This window comes from Nicotiana tomentosiformis, chromosome 5 (assembly GCF_000390325.3).
Source record: "Nicotiana tomentosiformis chromosome 5, ASM39032v3, whole genome shotgun sequence".
NCBI classification, from domain to species: Eukaryota; Viridiplantae; Streptophyta; class Magnoliopsida; order Solanales; family Solanaceae; genus Nicotiana; species Nicotiana tomentosiformis.
The window spans coordinates 27,802,922-27,830,278 of record NC_090816.1 but is presented as its reverse complement, the minus strand read 5'-3'; the positions used below and the strand labels follow the sequence as shown (position 1 = coordinate 27,830,278).

Genomic DNA, 27,357 nt, shown 5'->3' with positions numbered 1-27,357 from the left:
TTAGGCGTATGTTTGGATTTGGATTTCGAAGTCCGTAGGACAATTCGACGTATTTTGGCAAAAGTTGAAGAAATAGAAGATTTTTGAAAAGTTCGACCGAAGGTTGAATATTTGATAACGAGGTCGGATTTTGATTCCGGCAATTGGAATAGCTCCATTACGTCATTTATGACTTGTGTGCAAAATTTAAAATCATTCCGGATTGATTTAATATATTTCGGCACAAAATATAGAAGTTGGAGAGAGAGGGACTATGGACAAGACTTTGAGGATAGGAGAGAATTTTTGGAAAGAAGTGGGGAACGATATAAAAAATAGAAAAAAAATGGTACACACAAGAGGGGATGAATGGACAGTGAGAGAAACACTTTAGAGTAGAAAGGGACGGAAAAAGAGCAAAAAAAGGGGTGAGCATCTTTTGGAAAAGAAACTTTTAGAAAAAACAATACATATAAACCCATTGATTCCGCTATCCTTCTTCATCAACTAACACCCACATAACTCCTATTAATTATTTCCAAAATTCCCACCACCATGTGAATCAAGACGACTTTTTTCTCCCCTTTTCCTAATTTTTGCTTCACTAAAAACACTGCTACAATCGCCGCCATTTTACCGTTCGAGGTGCGGAGTCGCATTCCAATCATGGTTCGCCGAGGTATTTTTTCGGGTTTTTGATTCCGGGCTTCTTTTAGATCATTGAGTTTCGAAGGTGTTAATGGAAAGATCTTTGACATAAAGATTTGAGTTGTCCGGAGGTCAATTCAAGCAAGAAGGCGATTTTGAAATATCGGCAAAACTTCAAAAAGGTAAGTATCTTGCCTAACCTTGAGTGGGGGAATTACCCCTTAGGCATCGAGTCTTATGTGCCATTTGTGAAATGTGAAAAGCCGTGTACGCGAGGTGACGAGTACGCACTTGGGCTTATATGTGCAAAATTTATTGGGTTAAAGTCTTAGGCATATTGTGTAGTAAATTGGATAATTGTAGGTATTTATTAAATCATCTATTTGTCATGCCTCAATTCACATTTGTTGAATTTATTTTTATATGACAATTTGATGTGATTATTACTTGTATATTTATATGAATTTCGTGAGTTTGGTGATTTGATATTTCCTGAAAATAATTATATTATGAATTTTCCATCTGCAAATAATTAATGAAATAAGTTTAAACCGAGGCGTTAATATAATTATCAAGAATTTGGATTAATGAAGGCATTGCCCTATACTGAGTATTTTCCATCTCTGTTGTTGTTTTGAGGTTTTATACACATTGTGTGGAGCCTTGGGCTATTTGTTGTGAAATTAATTAATTTTGTTATATCTTTGGAATTGGTTGTGGCCTTTGGGCAAATTATGATATGAATTGATTTTGTTATGTTGCCGTGATAATATTCCGTGTAAATTGTTGTGTTATTTGAGTTATTATTTGAGGATATAAGGGTGGCATTTCACTGTTGATATTATGTGGGTATAAGGGTGGCATTTCACTGTTGTTATGTGTGTTGGGATATTGTCTGGGCAGAGCGATAAGGGTAGCTATTGATATTGTCAGGGCGGAGGGATAAGGGAGGCTATTATAGAAGTGATAAGGATGGCTATAAGAGAGATAATGGTGGCTATTGTCAGGGATGATACGTGATGATGTGGAGTTATTGTATTGGTAATTTTCATGTGATGCTGTGATTTTCCTTGAGTTTATTTTTATATCTTGTGCAATTTGCCTTGTTGTTGGTGAATTGATAATAGTCCGATCTATGTTGAAATTGGGAGCCTGTGGCTATTGCCAGGCGGATTATGAAATGAAATGTGGGCACGAGGTGCCGTGAGTAAATAATGATGATATTAGCACGCGAACTGTCAGTGCAATTGTGATATGAAATGTGGGCACGAGATGCCGTGAGTAAATGATGATGATATTGGCAAGTGAGTTGTCTGTGCGGGTGTGATAGAGAAATTAGCACGAGGTGCCGTGAAAATATGAAAGTGGGCCGAGACCCGTATTTTTATGATTTTTAAATGTTGTGTCACTGGGTGACTTTTATTTGAAAGATATTTATTTGAAAGAATTATATTTGAAAGATATTTGTTTGAAGGAATTATATTTGAAAGAGATTTATTTGAAAGATATTTATTTGAAGGAATTATATTTGAAAGAGATTTACTTGAAAGAATTATATTTGAAAGTTATTTATTTGAAGGGATTGAATTCGTTGTTTTGTTGGTCGGCTGAGGAAAAGGCAAATGGTATTTGGAGGTTGGTGGGAATATAGGCCGATACGTCTCCAGCTTGTGTTTCAATGACGGGTAAGGCGGTCAAGCTACCTGCGCCTCCTCAATATGGTTTTATTCTGTTTATCGTATCGGAGGTTATGTTCTTTTTTGCTCTTTTTCGGGCTTCTTCTCATTCTTCTTTGGCACCTATATTCGAAATATATTTATTGAAAAGTATTATATCCTGAAAATTATTATTGGAAAAAAAACATATAGGCGAAAGATTTATATTTCAAGGACTTGATTAATTGGTTGTACTTGAATGCCTTATTTGTTGAGCAATATTTATGGTGTTCGTGTTGCCCTGCTATGTATATCACTGTTTGATTATTGTTGCCATCGTTGTTATTTGTTTCCTGTTATTTTTGTATACTATATTTCACAGGTTATTAGACTAGTGAGTGTCTTGATTGTACCTCGTCACTACTCCACTGAGGATAGTCTTGATACTTACTGGGTACCGACTGTGGTGTACTCATACTACACTTCTGCATATTTTTGTGCAGAGCTAGATATTGGAGATATCGGACTCGGACAGAGTTAGAGTGGGATCGTAAAGATTCAAGGTAGAGCTGTTTGGTCGTCGCAGTCCCTTGGAGTCTTTCCATTTTATTGTACTGTTAATTATTATTCAAACAGTATTGAATATTCGATCCTTGAGATCATTTCATGTATTCAGTTAGAGTTCATGACTCAGTATTACCAGTCTTGGGAGGTTGTTTGTAATTATTTCCGCTGTTAGTTTCTATTTAAAAAAATGACTTGAATTATTGTTATAGTCGGCTTACCTAGTCTTAGAGACTAAGTGTCATCACGACACCTGTGATGGGATTTTGGGTCGTGACAATAGGGAAGCAAAAAGATACAATGATTTCATTAGCAAACAAAAAACAAATAAGGTGCAACAGAAATCTATTCCAAATGATGTGTGGAAAAGTTAGATGAGACTTTGGAAAGATCCTAAGAGTGTGGAAAAGTAAAAAATAAATGCAAAATATTATTGTGGTGGTTGGAGTGGAGTTTCCACTGGGACTCACACGGGTGGCTCTATCAGTGTTGGGGAGCATTGCAAGAGACTTGTAAGTGTATATAAAATATCTAAAAATCTCATTTAAGTTTGCACTAATTTGAATCTGTAATTCTTATTTAAGTTCGGTAAGTTGTGAGTTGCGGATTGTCTCTTGTTCTGTTTTTAATATTCTGTGCTTGAAATTATTATTTGAGAATTTTTTTTCGAAAAATCTGGGTTGTCAATGTGTGCCAAAATTGAAGTTAGCAGTTGGATGAAGGGATTTTAGGTGTTGATTTCTTTCTTGCTAGCTGTTGAGCTTTCTGTTTACAAGAGTGCACCTTTTTTGGTGACCTAGCTATAAGCTGATCTATTTTCTTGGATGATAATATCTTCTGTTCTTCTTTTTTACGCCATCCATGTCTACTTACTTGACCTATATTCTCTTTTTCTTTTTCATCTATCCAGTTCACTTGCACTTCTTTCCAAAAGAAGAAACTATATTTTTTACTTTGTCACCTTTTCACTGTTACATAAACTGTTTAATATTAATATCTAACAAAAGCTTAGTCATTCTATATTTCCTGAAACTGAGCTGTAATTAAGTTAGATAGAGTAGTGAAGGCTCACCTGAGACTTCATGACATAAGCATCAGCATCAACATAAAGTACAGTGACACGAGTGGTTGCTGGAGTCCATAGTACCGTGTTTGACAAGTTAGAATGCTGATTTAGAAAGTTGAGAAGCGCTTTAATATAAGGTACCTTATTGCTCTTGGATCCAACTGAGCTAATAAGAACCTTAAGCTTCTCTCCCTACTATCTTTATCAATTTGTTGTTATTATCATAAGCTAGTAGAAAGAAAAAAGTTCTTATGTCTTTCAAGTTGTCTTGCTCTAAATACTTTGCCCATATTGGAGTTGATTTCGGAGGTGGGAGTTAGGATTGGGAGCTTCAAAACCGGTTTGGAGACTTCTCTGCAATCAAAAGCCAGCTATATGACTAATGAGGTTTGGAGAGTCTTTAATTTATATGGAAGTTCAAGAAACAAATTAAAATATTCTTTCCAGATGCTCTGTTGTGTGCCGGAAAGAAACATCCCTAAGCGCACTTGATAAATTTTGCCCTATCAATCCAAGATTTATAGATTAAGTGGAGTGGAGAAAAGTTTCAGTGAATTCAATAATCAAGATTTCTTTGGTTATCTCCTTAAACTAACAAGATTTTGAAGGTGGGAACTTGTTTAGTTTTTAGTTTCTCTATTCTACTTAAGTTGCTTCCTTTTCTCTATGTTATTTTTCAATCTCATTTTTATACAAACATCTTTTTGCCAATCTTTTGAATTGAATATATTTTGTAAAGGCTGTTAAAAAGGGTCGAGATCCAACACCAAGTGAGATACATTTGCACGTCCATATACATGATAATGATGAAAAATCTTGTTGGTGAGAAATCCCGAATCGTACATGTAAGTCAACTTTTTAAATAATTTTATTGACTTTACTTTCATATCTTTTTTCATTTTGTAAATTGAATACTCAATATTCTTTAATGTTTCAATTTCACTAATTATTAACTCTTCTACAGGAAAAATATCAGGAAATATTATAGCAAGAAACACATAGGCAATCTGATATTGATCAGTGTAAAGCATATTACGAAGTTGCGGGAGGAGAAAAGAAAAGAAGAGTATATGGTCTTGGATCTCAAGAAAAATGCTATTACTGGCCGAATCTTCGTGACTCTTTTGGATCTGATGCAACATCCTCAGCAACACCTTCAAATGTTCAATCAACACCGATAGGGAATCTAGATGAGTTAGTGACACGATTGATTCCTGTACTGACAGATCATATAGTTCCTGTAATGGTTGAATGGGTACGCGAATTAGTTTCTTTATCCTCACATCAGCCAAATATTGATCTTACCAACCACCCATCAGATGTGGCACCTACAGTTCCTACCTCTTCTACTGCTGCTAACATTGATGAGGTTCATGCATTGGGTTCTGATGATGACTGTGACTCTCCAGCCTCGCATAGTTAACCTATTTTGTTTAGACTTTATTGTTGGTGCTTGTGGATATTTTGTACTTAACGATACAGTTATATGCATTATGCTATATATTTTGGACCTTGTTGAATGTAATTTATATTAATATCAGCCGCTTTTAATTAAATGTATTTAATCGCATTTATGTAATATGCTTGAACATGGTACATTTAAAATAATAAAAAAATAAAAAAATTAAAAAACAATTAGCGACAGATATTTTCGTAGCTAAAATTAATGCATTAAATTAAATCTTGTGACGGATTGGCGACAAAAGATTTTATCGCTAAAAGCAGGAAAAACTAGCGACAAATTATTTCGTTGCTAATAAGAACAAACGACGAATTTTGTTATGAATTGTAGCGACAAAATTAGTCAAAATAGCGACGAAACCAACCAAAATAGCGACAGTTGTTTTGGTTGCTAAACTTTGCTATGGATATATTGCATCGGTAATCTGTCGCTAGATCTGCGACGATTTTGTATTTTTCGTCACTATGAGCTTAGCTATGAGTATTTTAGAGACCAACTTAAATCCGTCGCTAAAGCAGTTTAGCGACGAATTGAACATGTTTAGCGACGGAATACGTCAGTCGCTAAACGTTGTTTTCTTTTTGTAGTGTTGTGAGATAAATTAATTTAATTGCACAAGTTTAACTCATGTATCATATTTTATATTATCACATCACCAAAAAAGAATTCATAAAAAGTGGGACTAATAACTTTTGAAATAAAACATGTTACCTCTATAACATAAAGATGACATGATAATATATAAAAAAAAAATTATACTGTTTGTGTATACAAGATGCTCTTTGCATAAATAACCACTTTTGTGGCCTTATAGTTAGAAGATCATTTTTCAAAAGTAGACCATCAGTTTGAAGTTCGAAAGCTGTCACTTTATCTGAAGCTTACAATTCAAAATAAATTAATAATGGGACCACTCTTCTAACTTCAAAAACGTGGCAAACTTCTTAGTTATAGGGCCTTGGCCACGGGCAAATCTTTTTTTTTTTAAGGTTTTGTTAAGAATCAAAATAAATATCACTAGGTAAATCGCGTTTGTTTATTAACTTAGTGTCGTTTTTATTGTTGATTATTTTGCAGGACTTTAATATATGTCTGAACCTGTTTGTATAAAAGTCTTGATCTGTCACTACTTAAAGGCAACTATTTATTAGTTATTTATGTACGATCTATAAATGTTTTAATTATTTTTGTAGTGATGTTCATGAATGATTTAGAATTTTATAAAGATATTTATTTTTGGATTTAAACGATATTTGTTCGTGTGTATTTACCACACCGTTAGAGCTAATTTTCTTTGTAGGTATTTTTAAAAAAGAATTTGTTCTTTTATTTGAGGTGTTTTAAATACATAATATTAATCTCTCCTCCAAATCTACCGATTTTAAATTAAGGGTGTTAATCGAGTGGGGTCGGCCCACTAACAACCCGGTTTGATCCGGGTCAGCCCGATTCGGTAGGGAGTGGGACGGGTTGGCTAGGGTAGGGGGTTGTGCCAGATGGGGTCGGGTCTTTTTTCGCTACCGGTGCACCGGAACCCGGCTAGCTTGCTAACCCTTCCAGCCCGGTAAAACCCGATTTATGTTGTAATTTTTTTTAAAAATTCTGAGCGGTCAAAATAAAAATGATCGTTGGGCAACGGCATTTTTTGCACTTTTAGCCATTTCGGCCTATCCCTTACTAAAATAGCCCATCCACCCCTAATAATTGATAAATCACATTCTTAGCTTTTTAATAACTATAAATAACCCCCCTCTTCTTTATTTTTTTTCATAACTTGGTGTCTTCTTCTACTCTAATTCTCTCTCAATTCCCTTTTGATTATTGAATTGTTTATTACTCTCAAGTTCTCAATTAATTAATATTTCAAGTTTTATCAATTATTTACGGTAGCCGCTACAAAATTATAATTATCAAGTGAAGTGTGGTTACCATTTTTGTTAGGTTCAAGTTAAATCATGCCCCGTGCTTCTAGAGTGCGTTCACATATTTGGGAACATTTTAAGGTGGTAGAAAAAAATGAAGAAGTTCGCAAAGTAGAGTGCAAGAACTGTGGCCGAGTCTATAATATTCATCGAAAGTGGGAGGGCACAACTGGTTTAAGGAGGCATATCAAGGGTTGTTTTGTGCGTCCTCCAGGAATTCGTATTTAACTTGATTTGAGACAATTTGGGTTATTTTAAATTTGTTAGACTTATTTAAGTTTAATGTGTTAGTTTATAAGACAAGTTAATTTGAAGTATTATTATGCAATGAAATATGAAATGAAAGCTTTTGAAGCTTGATCCTTACATATTGGTCTTATTAAATAATTTTATGTAGTCACTTAATTTCAATTTTCAAATTTAAAACTTTAAAGTTTAAAGTTTAAAAGTTTAATTGTATGCCTTAAATACTTATTTTATTATTTAAAAGTTTGCAAACACTTAAGTAATAATTACATTGAATAAGTGAACATAATATACTAAAAAAAAAATTAACCCGGCCCGGTCTGGACCCAATAAGCCTAAACCCGGACGGGCCCATCAAAACCCGGAATATTCCAGTCCGGAATCCTAGCCCACTAATAAGCCCGCTCCACTAACATGACCGGCTATTTTTTTATATGTCCAGCTCATCCGGTAAACCCCATATTTTAAATTCTCAATTGGCGTATAAAAAGTTATTAAAAAAAAGTTGAGTACAAAGAGACTGTAGTGGACATCCACCTTAAAAAAGTGGACCCACGCAAATAATTCTTTGAATGTGAATTGTTTATCTTTATCCATTTTAATTTGCAAATGCATGTATCATATGTGGATTATTTTTCCACGTCTTGTGGAAAACGATTTTCCACTACTAGATTGTCTGTTTAGGATTGTGATGGCAAAAGGATCGAAATTGGAATATTTGGAGATGAAGGTACAATAATACAAAGATGGTCATAAATTTGGAGTCATTTCCATGTATATATCAAATATCTGGAAAAATTGGACACCAATAATGAATATAGTCTTTTCCTCATCCTACTACAACTATCATAATTTGTGAATTTCTTCAACCCTTTCTATTTGTTACAATATGTCTTAAGAAGCTTATATGTAAATTTGTTGAATGAGTTGTAAATGTTTTATGAAAATTTAAAAAGACTAGAGAATATAATTACCAGTATTTAGTTTTACCAATAAAATTTTGTTCTCGGTTGGTCTTCTTTAGATTAAAATGAACTGTTAATTTTCTAGTCAAGTGTTCCTTAATAACAAAATTATTCACAAGAATAACTAAAAAGTTAAAAATTTTAATTACTAAAATAACAGGATTATAAATAAATAATAATTCTCTCTTACTTCCGCTTCCGTATGCATTCCTGTAAAAGAAAGAATTACACACGGTTCTTGTATAGGGGTGATCTTCAAAAACCGATTAGACCGATCGAATCGAACCGTATCAAACTTATTATTAGGTTTATTTAATAAAATCATAGGTTTTTATATAAACTTATGACCGTAACGAATAATAGGGTAGATTTTTAATTTTATAAAATTAAACCGAAAAATTATCGAACCGTACCGAATAAATTTATATATGAAAAATATATTTTATATACTAAGTTTAAAACTAACAAAACATTAAGTTTTTTTTGGGTCTTGGGATTATGAAAATGGCTACAAGTGACCAAATAATTAATATCCACAGTGCTCCGAACATATTCTACTACTAATATCGAAACTAAATTAGTTCTAACATCTTGAGTAGCAAGCCACTAGGTATTCGAACCATCTTCGGTAGCAAGACACAAGGTATTGGATATCTTTCCTCGTATGATTTTGATTTCTTTTGTTGGATACTACTCTTTTAATAAGCTCTATTCTTGAGTCCAACTTGATTAGTATCTTTCCACTTGTATGGTTTATATTTCTCTTATCTTTGCTTATTTTATTTTACGCTACCATAGAATAGTGCGATGAATCTCTATGTTAGACATCTTTCATGCTCCTTATCATCACTTTGAAAATAGTAAAAATGTCTAGAGAGTTTTGTCAAATCCTATGTAAGTACATATTTATCGCATTCTAACTTCGGATAGCGATTCTTGTATTACGTTTTAAACAAAAATACGAAAAAATTAACCTGTCACGACCCAAATACCTAACCAGTCGTGATGGCGCCTATCGTGAAACTAGGCAAGCCGACATTCTCAATATACTTTCAATATTTAACAGAAGTGAGCTAAAGCAATTAAACTAACTGAAAGTTTACATAATAACGGGGTAAAAATCCAAAACACAAGTGCAAAATGATAGCCCGATATCGGGGTGTCACTAAGTCATGAGCATCTAACAACCAATATAGAAACAGAGTGTACTATAGTCTGTGCCAAATTCCAATATAAGAGATATAAGATAATAAGAAAGGAGAAATAAGGACTGCAGACGCAGGCAGCTACCTCGTAAGTCTCCGATAATCAGCTCGCACACGAACTCAGCGACCGCCAGAACCATACACACCTCGATCTGCACATGAAATGCAGGGTGTAGCATGAGTACAACCAACTCAGCAAGTAACATAATTAAATAAGGAACTGAGAAGCAGTGACAAGCTATAAAAAAAATACAGATCATTTCAAAGGTTTTCAGTAAAGAGTGAACATGCTTTCAAATCCGGTGGTATAAGTCAAATCAGTTCGAACTCAAGTAAAACAGATATGAATCTTCCAAAAATTTCACAACAACAACAATAGATAACAACTAAGTGCAACAATAAATAAAAGTAAGTACAACTTCTCAAGGCAGCAGCCACTCAACTCATCTCAACAGCTCATACTCTTGGCTCTCAGCCCTCAATACATACTCTCAATAGGTACATGCGCTCACTGGGGGTGTGCAGACTCCGGAAGGGCTCCTTCAGCCCAATCGCTATATTGCTGCGGTACGCATCCCGATCGAATATTTTTGCGGTGTGTAACCCGATCCAATAATATATGTATAGCCCGAAGGCTTGTTGCGGTGTGCAACCTGATCCATATACCTCACAGCTCGCAGCCGGCACTCAGGCCCTATCTCAGTCACTAACCTCTCCAGCCCTTCGGGCTCACAGAATATCATAATAATTAGCCCAAACAGAGAATACAACAAGTATCAACAAGAAATGAGAGGGAATAGAGATATAATACACAAGTAAGACTGTGACTGAGTACAAGACATTAATTAGCAGTCAATTCAATAAGTATTCGACCGTTGTTGGTCCCAACAGTGATATCATATGGCCTAAGCATGGTTTCTAACATGAAAGGCAGTCAATTATTCAAAGACAAGGATAAACAAGTAATAACAATGGCTATTCGACTTTACAGTCTCACGGGACGGATCAAGTCATAATCTCTCACGGTGCCCGCTCACACGCCCGTCACCTAGCATGTGCGTCATCTCCAAATATTCACATCATACCAATTCTCGGGGTTTCATACCCTCAAAACCAGATTTAAGACTGTTACTTACCTCAACCGTGCAAAAATCCTACTCCGAAATGCCTTTGCCTCTCGAATCGGCCTCCAAATGCCCTGAATCTAGCCACAAACAGACGAGATAATCAATATTGGCTAAAAGGATCAATTCCACAAGAAAACTACTAAGATATAGTCCAAAATCCGAAATTGGCTCAGCCCTTTTCCCCCGTGCCCACGTCTCGAAACCCGAAAGCCCATTCACTCACGAGTCTAACCATACCAAATTTATCAAAATTCGACCTCAATTGCCCCTCCAAAACCCCAAAATTCACTCTCCAATTCCCAAGCCCTAACTTTCCAAATCTCACCTTAAATACTCACCAACTAGGTGTAAAATCAGTGGGGAAATACCATTATTGAAGATAAATAGGCACAAGGAACTTACCTCAGTGATTACTCCGAAATCTTTCTCAAAATCCCCAAACTTCGAGCTCAAAAATGATGAAAATGGTAAAAAATTTTGAAATCTTCTATTTATAGGTTCTGCCTAGCAAAACCGCACCTGCGGACTTTCTGTCGCATCTGCGACGCCGCACCTGCGAAAATTCCATCACAGGTGCGGATCCCACTAAAGCGCCCAGATTCTGTATCTGCGGTCACATATTCGCACCTGCGGGCCCTGCCCGCTTCTGCGATCCTTCCCACTGAGGCCTTACTCCGCATCTGCGCCTCCCCTTCCCCATCTGCGGTTTCGCAGATGCGCTTCTAACCTCGCACTTGCGCTTCCAGTCCAACCCAGCCTTGCCCGCATCTGCGCCATCCTCTCCTATAACCCGATACGAACTTAGTCGAACCTTCGAATCACTCAAGACAACATCAAAACACCAATTACACCAGGATTCAAGCCTAAAGAACTTCTAAACTTTCAAATTCCACAAACGACGTCGAAACCTACTAAACCACGTCCGATTGACCTCAAATTTTACACACAAGTAAAAAATGACACCACGAACCTATTCCAACTTCCGGAAATCCAATCCGACCCCGACATCAAAATTTTTGCTGCCGGCCAAAATCGTCAAAATTCCAACTTTCGCCAATTCAAGCCTAATTCTGCTACGCAGTTCCAAATCACATTCCGTACGCGCTCCTAAGTCCAAAATCACCTAACGGAGCTAACAGAACTGTAAAAATTTAAATTCGAGGTCGTTTTCCCACAAGTCGACAACCGGTCGACTTTTCCAACTTAAGCTTCCAACTAAGAGATTAAGTATCTCAATTCACTCCAAAACCACTCCGAACCCGAACCAACCAACCAACCAACCCGGTAAGACATAATACAGTTGCAAAGCACAAAAGAAGCAGAAATGGAAAAAACGGGGTTATAACTCTCGAAACGACCGGCCAGGTCGTTACATAACCGTACCGATACCGAAGAGAAACCGAGACGATTGAGACTGTTTTGAAAAGTCTAATTTTGGTTATACATAATGGAATAACCGAAAAATATTATGGTACAAATTTTATAAATAACAGGGCGAACCGAACCATTGACACCCCTGCTTGTATATAATTTAGATAAAGAATAAATTTTGTTAAATGGAATACTGTAATTTATCAATATATTTTTAAGAATTTTTTTCTAGTTATTGATCCTAAATGCATTAGGTAAACTTAAAAAAGATATGATGCATAATATTGATTTAAGTATCTTTTTCCTATAATAAATATTCCATCTATTTTAATTTTTTGAATCTTTTCGGAGTACGAATGTTAAATTGATTATTTTCGATGTAAATTTGGACATAAATTGAAATACTCTCAAATACATATTAGAAACTACATAAAAAATACTCTCAAATAATAGTAGGTTAATTTTTTTTTGAAACAAAGGGAGTAAAATAGTAAAGCTGATAGGACCAATAGAAAGCACGAAACACGTGGAAGATAGAGTAGTTGTAGAAAAGTATTAGGTCAAATAAAAAACTTAGCAAAGTGATTCAAATAAACAAACAATTTTTTCAAATATCAACTTTCAATAATTGAAACTATAGGAGAATATGCTTTCTTATTTCCTAGTGAAATAAGTCATCCTTCTTTTAATTTTTTTTTTTTTTTGGTGTTAGATACCCGCATCAATTAGAGCTTCCACTTATTTAGATTCGAGTTGATCTATTAAAAAGAGAAGCATTCCCGATTAAAAAAATTCATATATTGGACTTGAACCAAATAACTCTAATTAATCCATCTCACCACAATCTTTATGATACTTTTTTACTTATCATGTTAGCAAAAGATCATGTTTCAATCATGTTTACTTAGTCCACAATAAATATTTATCTGAAACCAAACTCTACCTTCCTAACAAGAAGTTTTGAGTTGAAGCTTGAAAATGGAGTTTATTTTTAATTACGAAACACTTTATCCTTTGAGTTCGAGTCAAAATGGGTTGCTCTAGTGGCAAACATCCTCCACTTTCAATCAAAGAGGTTGTGAGTTTGAGTCACCTTAAAAGTAAGGTGGGGAGTTCTTGGAGGGAGGGAGGCGAGAGTCTATTAGAAACAGTTTCTCTATCCTAGGGTAGGAGTAAGGTTTGCGTACACAGTACCCTTTTCAGATCCCACTAGTGAGAGTTGTTGTTGTTGTCGATGATGTTTATCCTTTGAAATGAACTTTTTTTGGTGCAAAATAACTAATGGATGCGAATGAAAAGAAACAACATCAGTTGATAAAAATAATAAATTTCTGAAATCAAGAAAAAAATACTCCAAGTTCCAAACAACAAGAGACAGGTGTAACATTCAACTGCCATTTCTCTTTATTGTTAAAAAAAAAAAAAGAAGCTGTCCCATTCTCGTTTCTCTGTCTTCTCAGTTATTGCTCTCTTCTTAGTCAACCTTTTCTAAGAAAAGCAAAAGCTTTCCCAAAGATAAACATTTTTCTTAAAATACTTCTATGTTTTGATCTCCCACAGAACAAAACATACACTGCTGTTTTTGAACTGTTCAAGTCCTTTCTTGGAGTGTGGTTTAAGTGTTTTAATTTTTTCTGTTTTCTAATTTTTGTGATTTAAATTAAGAAAAATGTTTGGGAGGGAGTGTTGCAGCTGGGATAGTGTATGTGATTACTACAATGTTGAACCACAGCGTTTTGATTTGCCTTCACCCCTTCCACAATGGCCTCAAGGTATGTTTTGAAGTTTCTGGTTTTTTGGTAAAAAATATTTTTTTTTTCTTCTCCAGTTGTCCTATTATCTTTAACAGAAGCTCTGTTTCAGTCAGTTCTCAGTTATTTTGACTCTCTCTCTCTCTCCACACCCTTAGCAGTTCTATGATTGACTTTGACTGGGGCTAAGAATGAGAAATTGATCTTCTTCTGTATATATAAAGTTCACATTTTTATGTGCAAGAATCTATGAAAAGTGAATATTTCAGCATTTATGTGGAAAGGAAAACTTTGAATTTTTATTTAGCGAAGAATTTACCTAAATAGCTGCTCACCCAACCGCTTATACTAGAAATAGCCGGTCAATGTATAATATTAGTCCATGTATATTATGTGTATAATTAGTGTATAGTTTATTAATACCGGCTAGAAAAAGTAAACAGTGAATGGAATTTGGGTAAAGGTCCCATTTTTAATCTGGATAATAATTTTTTTTCTGGTGGTGGTGTTGAAAGTCCTTTTGTTTCTATTTGTGTTTTGATTTTTGGGTTGAGGATGAGGATCCTATTATTAAAATGATGTCCCATTTTAATATATGCTGACACAACAACAACAACATACCCGGTGTCGTCCCACAAATGGATCTAGGGAGGGTAGAGTGTGCGCAGACGTTACCCCTGCTTTAAAAAGACAGAGAGGCTGTTTCCCTCGGCTTAGGAAGGAGAGAGGGGAGGGAAATATATGCTGACACAAGGGGCCTAAAAACTACGTTGCTCCGATACTTCAAAAATGCTGCCGAGTGTGTGTTGGATCGACATGCGCGTGACAATATTTTTGAAGGATCCGAGCAACATAGCTAAAAACAAACACTTGACAGTAAAAATTCTGCTATAGTTTCTCAGTTTGCTAATGGGAATATTGTCCTTGTAGGTAAAGGATTTGCTACAGGAAAAATATGCCTAGGTGAAATTGAAGCTGTTCAAATCACAAAGTTTAAGAAAATTTGGGGTTGTAGCCCATTGTTTGGAAAATCAAAATCAGTCTCATTCTATAAACCAGATGAAATTCCACAAGGATTTTCAATTCTTGGCCACTACTGTCAGCCAGATGGTGAGAACATAACAGGCTGTATTCTTGCAGTCAAAGATTTATCTGCTGATCAGAAGCAAAAAATTTCATTTCGAGATTCGACTTCCAAGCTTCCTGCTCTTAAAAAGCCATTGAACTACACTTTAGTGTATAGCGCGAACTCCCTTTATAATGAAACTGGTTACATTTGGCTTCCTAATGCACCAGTTGGTTATAAACCAATGGGCTTTGTGGCTACTGCTGAACCTAATGAACCAAATCTTGAAGAAGTTAAATGTGTCCGCGCTGATCTTACAGAAAGTTGTGAGGCTTGTGAAGTTGTTTTTAGTTCAAATTCTCTTTTTCCAAAGAACCAATTTCAAGTTTGGAAAACAAGACCCTGCGCGAGGGGCATGTTGTGTAAAGGGGTTTCGGTTGGGACATTCTTTTGCAGTACAAGCTTCACTAAAGGAGATGAACTCAACATTGCATGTTTGAAAAATCTTGATTCATCTCTAAAGGCAATGCCCAATCTTGAGCAGGTTCATGCACTTATTAAGCACTATGGACCAACTGTTTACTTCCATCCAGATGAAATTTATTTGCCCTCATCAGTTCAATGGTTCTTCAAAAATGGAGCCCTTCTATTTAAAGATGGGAAGGACAATGGTATAGCGATCGACTCTAAAGGCTCAAACTTGCCAGCTGGAGGACAAAATGATGGTAAATATTGGCTTGATTTGCCGAATAAAGATGTTGAAAATAGGCACACTGTCAAATGTGGTAATATTGAGACCGCGGAGCTCTATGTGCATGTTAAACCGGCTGAAGGAGGAACGTTTACTGATATTGCAATGTGGATTTTTTGCCCCTTTAATGGACCGGCCACCCTTAAAATAAGTTTGTTGAATCTAGCCATGAATAGAGTAGGCGAGCACGTTGGTGATTGGGAGCATTACACTCTTCGTATTAGCAACTTTTCAGGGGAGCTCTGGTGTGTCTATTTCAGTGAGCATAGTGGTGGTGAATGGGTTGATGCTCGTGACTTGGAGTTCATCGATGGGAACAAGCCAATTGTATATGCATCAAGAAATGGACACGCGAGTTTCCCACATCCTGGCTGTTACCTTCAAGGCATTACAAAGATTGGTATCGGAGTGAGGAACGATTGTGCAAGAAGCAAATACTATATTGACTCGAGCAGTAAATATCAAATTACCGCCGCTGAGTATCTTGGAGAAGGAATTGTTGCAGAACCGCCTTGGCTAGAGTACATGAGGGAATGGGGTCCAACCATTGAATACAAATCAGGATATGAAGTTGACAAGATAATCAACCACCTTCCTTCTTTTTTTAGAATTTCAATGGAGAGTCTTGTTGAGCTATTTCCAACTGAACTTTATGGTGAAGCAGGGCCAACAGGACCAAAGGAAAAGAATAACTGGTTTGGAGATGAAAGGTGGTAGGTAAAGGCGAATCCAGGATCTAAAATCAATAAGTTCAAAACAAGTATGGTCTTATCATATGAACACATTTTAATTTTTGTTGCATATGTATACATGCTTCGAGCAAAAAACAATAGGTTCATTTGAACTCTCGGATCCACCTCTAGTGGAAGGTCTTTCAGTGGTGGTTTTGGAATTCTTAGAATTGCTCAATGTTGTGCATGAGTTGAGCAGCTATTTGTATTATGTTCAATCCCCAGTATTTCTTGTATATGGAGAGGAGGAAGCTATTATAAGCAGTACAAAGTTAAGGTTCAAGTGAAGAACCATTCTTTGTCAGTTATATTTAAGTCCAAGCCAGTATGATTGACATTGGTTGATGATCAAGTCCAACTGCTTTGCAACTGTAACAGCAGTTATAAATGTATATGGTTCCTGCATTAGTTTGTAGGTTGTATTATGTGCAAAAACCAAGAGATTTAGAAGGCAAAGTGGGGGAAAAGCAGGAAGGCTTGAAACTGTGAGAGTAAATGTAAAATTAGACTGTTATTGCTCTGTGTGAAATTAAAACTCTTGAAACCCTTTATGTCCAATAGATATTTTCAAGCTTTTACAACTGGTTTGAATGGTTGTTGCCTATTGTATTCTACCGTATTGTTATTTTAAACATAATATTTATTTTGGTTAATACTTAAATTTTATTGTATCATATTGTTAAATTCGTCGTTACGTAACGATAAAAAGTACCACTTTATGTAACGACCGATTTGACATCGTCTTCCCCTTTCTTATTATTAAATAATCCTATTTTATTCTTTACCCTATTTTTATATAATAATTCTACCCCGTACCTTATTTTTTCTTTGTAATATTGTAAGTTTATTCTTCATATTGCCGATGCATGAAACGACGACAAACAATACATGTTTCATTATTCTTGAAATTGTTGATTTGAGGCTGCTATCCAAAAGTAGCAAGCAATTTGTCTTCATAACCAGCAAGTGTATATCCATAGGACATAACTAATGCTTCCAACTGTCATTGGCCAAAGAACTAATCACAATAGCCATTCCAGATTTACTGTTATTAGTTACTATTTCGGTTTTCTATTAGTGGTTTTAACCAGTGTTTTAAAAGATATTTCTGGGACTCGCTCGGGGCTCGACCCTGGGCGGGGCACTTGCAAAACGCCCTGGGGCTCATGTATGGGGCTTAGTTCTGTGAGGCTTACGTCCCAAGCGCCCGACCGTGCGCCCTAAACACGCCTAATGCCCAACATTCGGGGCTCGCCTAACAGTTTTAACGCAAATCACGTGTTAAATTTCCTAATTAATATCGCTGACCTTCAAAATTCTTTAACAAATTAATGATAAAAGTTCTATTCATCGATAGAAATATGAAGATTGAGCATAACTCTAATAATGAGACACAGTATTGCGAATTTATATCTTCACTTGTTATTAGTCGTGTCTTAGTTCATTTGTCCCTCCTTGTTATACACTTTTATTAATATGATATCTTAAACTAATTTGTATTTATTCATAAATGAGTAATATTTTAATTATCGCACTAATAAGATTTTATTAATTATTTACTTTTAGGAAGGTAAAATGTGGAGTTTCATCATTTTTTTTAAAAGAAATTGTAAGTTTTTAATTATTTGAAAGTTAAAGACGTTATATGTGATTTGTATGCATTAGTTATACTTAAGAATTATGCTAGATATTTTTTTTCTATGAGTTCCTTTAATTTTTTTTTTAAATTTTTAACTTTTAATTAATATTTTATATTATTTTGTGTTATTATGTTATTTTATTAATTTATAAATTAAAATTTTTAAAGATCCATGAGACTTACGCCCCCCCTCCACGCTTACGCTTCGCCCCATATCAAGTAAAACGCCCCGCCTCAAGCCTCCGCCTTTTAAAACATTGCTTGTAAGTAGCATATAATAGATTGTTTGACTAGTTTTTTGTGAGGATGGAGCGTGCGTGCGCGCGCGCGCGCACACACACGTATATACATTTCACATATTTATAGTTTTCTTCAAGTTTTATGCAATTTTACCTGTTTATAAATATTTACTATCATTATATTATTTTATAAAATATTAAAAATTAAATACCTATGGGGCTTACGCCCCGTGCCTCGGGGCTTATGCCTCGTTGAGACATATGTAAAACGCCTCGACTTACGCCCCACGCCTTTAAAAACACGGTTTTAACTATGACGCCTCAATTCGATCTAATTACTGGTCCCAATAACATAATGAGAAAAGCCCACTTTGATTGTGCATTTCATAACTTTCTTCATGTGGGGCAAACCCTTACAATCTAGTCGTAGAGTATTATACATGTTAGATTGTCGAATGGTACAAAGTACATAAAGTTCTTGATCTATTATTTTAATTTTAATGTATAGTGTTAAGTAAAATGACTACAAATTTATGGGAATTAGCTCAATGATTAAAAACCTTTGTCCCCTCTTCTCATCATTACTTTACAATATATATCCCCAAAAAGAATGACATAATACTTGTATAAAGCAAACCTATATAGTCTGCTAATACTTTCTTATTGGCTTCATTATGATAAATAATTGTCTCGTGTTGAATAAATTTGTTTTTGTTTTCGACATACTCTTGATGGAGGATGATTTAATATCAACAAGTAAAGAAGATGCCGGAGGAGTGGAGGTGAAGTACGGTGGTTCCGTTATACAAGAACATAGGTGATATTCAGAGTAGTAACAATTATAGGGATATCAAATTACTGAGTCATACCCTGAAAGTTTGGGAGAGGGTTGTAGAAGTGAGGGTGAGGAGGACGGTGTCTATTTTAGACAACCCGTTCGGGTTCATGTCGGGGCGTTCTACCACGGAAGCTATCCACCTTATTAGGAGATTGGTGGAACAGTACAAGGATATGAAGAAGGATTTGCACATGGTGTTTATTGATCTGGAGAAAACGTATGACAAGGTTCCTAGAGAGGTCCTATGGAGATGCTTGGAGGCAAAATGTGTGTCGGTTGCTTACATTAGAGTGATTAAGGATATGTATGATGGAGCTAAGACTCGAGTTAGGACAATGGGAGGCGACTCAAAGCATTTTCTGGTTGTTATGGAGTTACACCAAGGGTCTGCGCTCAGCCCATTCCTATTTGCCCTAGCGATGGATGCACTGACACATCATATTCAAGGGGAGGTGCTATGGTGTATGTTATTTGCTGATGACATAGTGCTGATTGATGAGACGCGAAGCGGCGTCAACGAGTGGCTAGGGGTTTGGAGACAGGCCCTTGAGTCTAAGGGTTTCAAGTTGAGTACGACTAAGACGGAGTACCTAGAGTGCAAGTTCAGCGTCGAGCCGATGGAAGCGAGATTGGACGTGAGACTTGAATCACAGGTCATCCCCAAGAGGGACAATTTCAAGTACCCTGGGTTAGTTATTCAGGGGGATGAGGAGATTGGCAAGGATGTCACACACCGTATAGGAGTGGGGTGGATGAAGTGGAGGTTAGAGTCTGGAGTTCTATGTGACAAGAAAGTGTCACCGATTCTCAAAGGTAAATTTTATAGAGCGGTGGTCAGACCGGCCATGTTGTATGGGGCTGAGTGTTGGCCAGCTAAGAACTCACATATCGAGAGGATGAAAGTAGCTGAAATGAAGATGTTGAGGTGGATGTGCGGGCATACTAAGATAGATAAGATTAGGAATGAAGATATCCGGAAGAAGGTGGGCGTGGCTCCCATGGATGACAAGTTGCGGGAAGCAAGGCTCAGATGGTTCGGGCACGTTCAGAGGAGAAGCCCGAGCCGGTGAGGAGGTGTGAGCGGCTGACTTTGGTGGGTACGAGGAGAGGTAAAGGGTAGCCTAAGAAGTATTGGAGAGAGGTGATCAGGTAGGACATGGTGTGACTTCAGATTACCGAGGACATGGCTCTAGACAAGAAGTTGTGGAGGTCGAGCATTAAGGTTGTAGGGTAGTAGGTAGTTGTACATATTTCTACGGCGCACCAGAGTGAGGCTAGTCTGTTAGGATTTAGTCTTAGACTGTTAGTAGTTAATGTTGAGTCACACTACTTTTTCGTTCCTTTTAGTGCCGAGTTGTATCTACTGGTTATTGTTTTGCTGTTCATCTATTTTCTGGTTCTGGTGATGCTGTTATTTGTTTCATTTTTTCTTTTGATGGTACTGATATATTGCCTCTTTTCGTCTTCTTGAGCCGAGGGTCTTTCGAAAACAACCTCTCTACCCCTTTGGGGTAGGAGTAAGGTCTACGTATACGCTATCTTTCCCAGACCCTACTAGTGAGATTTAACTGGGTTATTGTTGTTGTAAGTAAAGGGAAATAAGGAAATTATTTGATACCTACTACCGACATTAATTCAAATTGTGTTCGATGTGTTGGAAGAAGGATAGTTATATTAGTTCGGCATAGTTAAAAGATGTCTCGATACAAAATTCTCACAAAACTCAATGAATTATCGTTTATTCATCTCATCGTACTTTACGGAATCAATCGTCTTATCAACATATACATAAATACATACCGAGGAAGAAGAGTGGTATCGTGCTTTTTGATAATAACGTTAATAATAGTAAGCCAAATAGTGTCATTCTTACCTAAAAAAGAAGTCCGTCCTCAATAAAAAGTAACATGAATCTCAATAAAAAATATATAGACAAAAGATTTGCGCAATCTTATATTTTTTATTTACAACAATTAACATTCAAATATTTTATAACAGTAGTATACAAGTCAGCAGAAACAAATTTCGATTATGCTATTGAATACTTATATACTTAATAACTTTATTTACCAAAAAAATAATAATTACGTAATTGTTATTTCTACTGAATTTCGAATCTTGAGCTCTAATAGTCTACAATTAGTTTTATCACCACTAAATCATAGTCTACGATTAGTTTTATCACCACTAAACCATACTTTTGGATCATAACTTCCATTAGCATTAACAATAGAAATTAGAAGAGTGTCGTTCTTACCTAAAAAAGAAGTTCGTCCTTAATAAAAAAAAAAGAAGTAATATTGATGTCTAAATATTAATCCGAATTGATATGATTCTCAATAATGGACAGATACATTAGAGATTTATGCAATCACATTTTTCTCCTTTGCAACGGTTCCAATTTAAATTATTTTGTAATTATAATATACAGGTCAGCTTACACATATTTTAATTATTTCACTGCATACTTACATACTAAGTAACTATATAATAGACGAAGTTACATAATTTTTTATCTCTGCTAAAATTCGAACCTTAGTCTCCATTGGTCTTTATTTTGTTTTATTAACCATTAGAACATTAGATTATTTTCAAATAATTTAATGCTAAAATTATACAATTTATAATATTTATGTCCAAAAATTCTCATAAAAAAAATAAATTTGTTGTCATTGTTGACTCTTGTCCGCCTACCTTGTCACTTTATTTGGACAGAGTCATTATCATCATCCCCTTACTATTTATAGAACATCAATTCCAAAACCAGTAAAAATCAAATTCAAGAAAACACCATTCTTTTCTCCAAGTCCAACAAATTTCTCCCATCACCCACAAACCCCTTCTACTTCTTCTTCCCCCTCCCCCCCCTAAAACCACCAACATCCTTTACCATTACAACAATGGCTGCAGTTCCCATAGAGGAAAGTGTGGATATAGCAAGAAAGTGTTGGATCAAATTCAAGAAAGAGTCAATTCTTGCACTTTACACTCCATTTATTGTTTGTTTAGCTTCTGGGACTCTAAGGCTTGAAACTTTCCAGCATTACATAGCTCAAGATTCTTACTTCCTCAAAGCCTTTGCTCAAGCGTTAGTTTCTTTACTTTACTTTCATTTTTAGAAAAAAAAATTTACTCTTAATTTGTTTTATCATTTTTAGTGCTTAAGTTGCAATTCTTCTTGAATCAAAAGGGTGAAAAGATATATACATTTCTCGGAGTGGTAGTTTTCTTGTTCTTCTTTTTACCCTTAATCTTTGTGTAGGGGATAATGTTTCAAGAAATGGTATATTTGATTATGTAATTTTTGTAGTTTATTTTGTTTGATGCTAATTTAAGACATAGTAATAGAGTGGAATGAAATGATTTAGTATCAGAATGAAATGGATTTAATAAGCGGGGGATTAATTTAGAGGATTTAATTTGGGATTGAGATATAATTAATTTATGTGGTTTAATGAATATGCAAGAAAATAATTAATTTATGTTATGCCTTTTTTTTTTTTTTTTTTTTTTTTTTGCGGAGTGTGGTATGGTTACTTATGGGGAAAGATTATTGGTTACTGGAAGGTTTTCTACTATTTATACTACTTGTATATGGATTTTTTTTTGCCATTTATTATAAAGCTATATTACTTTATAAATTTTTTTTTATTGGTTTGTGGGGTCTCTCTTAGAAAATCTTGAAAATCTATGATTGGAAAAGATGTCTTTATATTTCTTGTCACAAGATGATGCAGGATTTTTGGGGTCTAGTTGGTTTTGATACTTTGTATTGGTACTGATAAATGTAGGAGTGAGGACAAATGATTGAGATATTTGGTAGGGAATAAGTTTGTTTTTACCATGGGTTTTGATAGTTACATGTGTATTAGTTGTTTTATACATTTACTCCAAAATGAAAGTTTCTTGCAGGTATGAAGCTGCAGAAGAGTGTACTGACGATGATGATGCAAAGGTCGGCATTAATGAATTGCGGAAGAATGTCATCGAAGAACTCAAAATGCATGATACGGTTATTCAAGTGAGATACAATTAAAACTTTTCTTCTTTCTCTTGTTCACCTTTCATTCTAGTTTCTCATCACACTTGTTTGTAATTGGGACTACTGTGCATTGGTTGCCTGCTGCTTATTTTAACATATTAAGCGACTTTTAGTTTCTATAGGTATTTTCGTTAGAGTTATAATTATTGAATTTATATAACTCTCTGGTGGTTTTTTGATAAAATAGTTGACTCTATATAACAGGTGGTTTTCCGATGGTTCTCATCTTTGATCGAAATAATTGTAATACTGTTTTCATTGTGGGAGTATACTGGCGTAGCAAACTTGTGATCTTTATAAGACTTCGTACTGAGTCGTTTAACTAAAACCTCTGTCTGAATTACACTCACAAAGGAATGTGGAAGCCTTTTTAGAGTTTAATCAAGTCTATCCAATTTGATGATGGAACAAAAAGGAAAGAAGTTATTTAAAACATGGGCTTTTGCTGAAATAGTTAGCTGTAGACAAAGCGGACCTTGCCCTTTTTTTTAAATACAGAAAAGAATGAGTGCATTCTTAACTGTCAAATGGGCTATATATCAAGAGACTATCAGGAATCTAATGCCAGTGAGAAGTTTGATGTAAAATATTTTTAGATTTCAGTCTTTAATGTTCCTAACATAAGTTATTATCAGTAGTTTTGATATTGTCTGTTACAAATTTCTGTCGATGCTTCCCGTCTCTTCTGGCTCTAGCTTTGATACCATGTTAAGAAAAATAAACTTTGGACCTAACTCAAAGTCATGATGTTGAGTCACCCAATATGAGGCCCCATTTTATGTAGTCCAGCTCAAATGTCTAGGTCTAGGCATGCGAGGAGTTCTTAGAGTTTCACATTGGTTGTGGGGGATGCTTCTTGTCTTGTATCGCTATGTTCACTCTTAAGTCTATGAGCTCCAAAAGACAAGGTTAAACGAGGTTAAGAATGGGTAGAGGACGGAATAATAATGAGTAGACAAACCAGTGTGGTTTTCCTGTGTGGATATTTCATAGATTGAATTGGTAGAAGATCTGCCCCCTCCTTTTTGGGACGGCAAGCTAGTGAAGGCAAGTGAGGAAGATGTTAAATGAATGGACCAACTTCTCAAAGAACATGCTATCGTTATGCAAATATCTTCACTGTGTTCTATTCTGTAAAGCCTCTGGATAATTCATTATTCTACTCCAACACATTTCCTACTACGATTTAGACAATAGGATCAAGTCCGTGCTGAATCTTCAGTTGATTTATCTCAGTGGACTCTCAATAGCTAACATCTTGTGCTGCAATTTTGTTTATATACGTGCTGTTTACTCATTGCGTCTATAGCACATCTGAAGGGCTACTCATCTAGTTATACTTTGATTTCCCATTTAAGGAGATTGTTGTCATCTGCAACTACTGTGATGATTGTTATCTTATGATATTACAACTCAAGTGCTATATGTATATATCAAAGTATTTCCAAGTTATCTTTATATTTCCCGTAATCTCTCATGAGCAAATAAATCATGTTGTAAATCACTATTAGGAGTGGGGCTTTGATCCGGCCAAGCAGTCTACGCCCAACCCTGCAACAGTCAAGTACACAGATTTCTTATTGGCTACAGCCTCGGGAAAGATTGAAGGAGTAAAAGCTGCTAAACTTGCTACTCCATTTGAGAGAACTAAGTTGGCAGCTTATATCCTTGGCGCTATGATTCCTTGCATGAGGCTTTGTGCCTACCTTGGTAAAGAGCTGCACGTGTTTCTTGAGAGCGAAACAACTCATCCTTACAAGAAGTGGATCGACAGTTATGCTTCTGAAGGTTTCCAGGTTCGTGGCTTGTTTGTTCCTTGCTCATGAATTCAGCTTTTGTAAGATAAACACAATGTGATAACTCACGTACTTTGTTTAGGGACTGACTCTGCAAAATGAGGAATTGTTGGAAAAACTAAGTGTCTCTTTGACAGGCGAGGAGCTTGACATAATTGAGAAGCTTTATCAACAAGCAATGAAACTTGAATTAGGCTTCTTCTTAGCGCAGCCAATTGATCAGAAATCCGTCATCCCTCTGTCAAGAGAGCACAGTCCTGCTGAACACCGGCTTGTGATATTTTTCAATTTTGATTTGACCTGCGCGGTTGTTGACTCGTCAGCGATCTTGGCAGAAATTGCAATTATGTCGGCACCAAAATCTGGTGAAAATCAACCAGAGAATCAACTTGTTCGAATGTTGTCAGCAGATCTGAGAAGTACATGGGAACATCTCTCTAAGCAGTATACCGAAGAATATGAGCAATGCATAGAGACGATGTTGCTTACTGAGAAAGGTATACTCTTTATTCATAATCTTTTGTTGTTGTTTGTCAGTGTAACTGAAATGAATTTAAACTTCTGAGAAATTTATTTCTACTTCACAGTTGAAAATTTTGATTATGAAAGGCTGCATAAAGCGCTTGAGCAACTTTCAGATTTTGAGAAAAGAGCCAATTTGAGGGTGATAGAATCTGGAGTACTGAAAGGTCTGAACCTTGAAGACATAAAGCGAGCCGGGGAGCGGTTGATTCTCCAAGATGGTTGTAACAACTTTTTCCAGAGCATAATACAAAATGAACAGTTGAACGCAGACATTCATGTCCTCTCCTATTGTTGGTGTGGTGACCTTATGAGGTCTGCCTTCTCATCAGGTATTTCCTTGCTGTTAAGAACTTTGAAAAATGGATTTAGTCGGAAAATATGGCCGTTGGTTATGTTTTGGTTTTACAAACTGAGTCTTCTGTTGAGCTATCACCATTTGTATGATGTGTACTCCTCTTTTGTCTTTGTGAAAACTTGTTCTTTTCATAGCTGCTAATGCGGTGGGTCCCTCTTTTAGTTTTCAAATTAATGGTAGTAATACTTTTCTTGCCGTGTGTTGAACAGGGGGTTTGGATGTTCTGAATGTGCATGCAAATGAGCTTATATTTGAAGAAAATCTATCCACTGGTGAAATAGTTAAGAAAGTTGAGTCCCCCATCGACAAAGTTCAAGCCTTCAGTAAAATCTTAAATAGCTGCAGCAATGACAAAAAGAATCTGACAGTTTACGTAGGGGATTCAGTGGGCGACTTGCTTTGCTTGCTGCAAGCAGATATTGGGATTGTGCTTAGTCCAAGCTCAAATCTGATGAAAGTGGGGAATCATTTTGGTGTTTCTTTTATTCCGCTATTTCCTGGCGTCGTTGAGAAACAGAAGATTTGTGCTGCAGGAAACTCATCTTGTTGGACGGAGGCCTCTAGCGTTCTCTATACCGTTTCTAGCTGGGCCGAGATTCATGCATTTATATTGGGGTCGTAGAACCTTCTTTCAACATGCAGATTCACCGTGTTAATTAGGACGTAGAGAAATTCATATATAGTAAAATCATACATACAGCTTGGTGGCAAGTTTTATTGCAGTCCACAGATAAAGGTCTGTTTTTTTTGTTTACAGGGTCATCTCTTCAGAAATGTAAATCTGATTCTTTTGGCTGGAGATTCTATGCAACTACTGCACTGGTCAATATGGTCAACTGTAGGATGTTAAATGGAAATTTTCCTTTTTTCCCAAGAATTTTATATTTCTTGGTGAATGGTTCTTTTCAGAAACGAGTAACATGAATGAAATTGTTGTGTGTTCAACAATATTATACATAATTGTTACAGATTCTTGCTGTTTAACTTTTACCTTGCAATAATGCAGCAACTTTTAGCTATTGAAAACAAGTACTATAGTATAATGCATAAGACATTCTATATTCAGTCATATGGTTATTGTCTTCCCATTTTGTATTGTTTACATATCAGCTTAACTTATATAAACTAACAGTATAAAAGATTTTTTATACTATTAGGTCACCTAAAAAATAACTATATTTGATTGTCCATAAAAAGTGAGATTAGAAACCTGAAAAGTAAGACATGTTATTTGTTGTGACAGGTTAAAGTACACTGATCATGTAAATTTCAATACATTAAATCAGTTACATATATATTTTGCTGTCAATCGAGTGGTATAGTTAAGAGAAACCAGCAAACCATATGAATATTATGATGCATTTTGGAAAACTGCATGAAATTCATTTCTAGTATTATTACTATAATATCATAG

The 27,357-nt window shown here is 35.7% G+C and overlaps 2 protein-coding genes and 1 long non-coding RNA gene across 7 annotated transcripts; all 3 read left to right on the top strand.

Moving 5' to 3' along the window:
* Positions 1–3,196: 3,196 nt before the first annotated feature.
* LOC104088708 (uncharacterized) lies at positions 3,197–5,437 on the top strand. 4 transcript variants are annotated; one of them, XR_011407733.1, is made up of 3 exons: positions 3,197–3,358; positions 4,360–4,520; positions 4,652–5,437. It is a non-coding gene; the product is annotated as an uncharacterized lncRNA (long non-coding RNA). The 4 variants fall into 4 exon arrangements; XR_011407735.1 differs by lacking the exon at positions 4,360–4,520; XR_011407732.1 differs by having other exon boundaries at positions 4,360–5,437.
* Positions 5,438–13,570: 8,133 nt separating this feature from the next.
* LOC104088707 (hypothetical protein At1g04090-like) lies at positions 13,571–17,090 on the top strand. 2 transcript variants are annotated; one of them, XR_011407731.1, is made up of 3 exons: positions 13,632–13,982; positions 14,892–16,640; positions 16,775–17,090. XR_011407731.1 is itself a non-coding variant. In XM_009593433.4 (2 exons), exons 1-2 carry the CDS (start codon positions 13,880–13,882, stop codon positions 16,493–16,495), a joined length of 1,707 nt encoding a protein of 568 aa, XP_009591728.1. In that variant the 5' UTR covers positions 13,571–13,879; the 3' UTR covers positions 16,496–17,090. The 2 variants fall into 2 exon arrangements, 1 of the variants encoding a protein (XP_009591728.1); XM_009593433.4 differs by having other exon boundaries at positions 13,571–13,982; positions 14,892–17,090.
* Positions 17,091–21,992: 4,902 nt separating this feature from the next.
* On the top strand, positions 21,993–26,913 carry LOC104088706 (bifunctional TH2 protein, mitochondrial-like). Its single transcript, XM_009593431.4, has 6 exons — positions 21,993–22,313; positions 23,138–23,246; positions 24,779–25,063; positions 25,146–25,560; positions 25,651–25,917; positions 26,153–26,913. Exons 1-6 carry the CDS (start codon positions 22,126–22,128, stop codon positions 26,563–26,565), a joined length of 1,677 nt encoding a protein of 558 aa, XP_009591726.1. The 5' UTR covers positions 21,993–22,125; the 3' UTR covers positions 26,566–26,913.
* Positions 26,914–27,357: the final 444 nt, after the last annotated feature.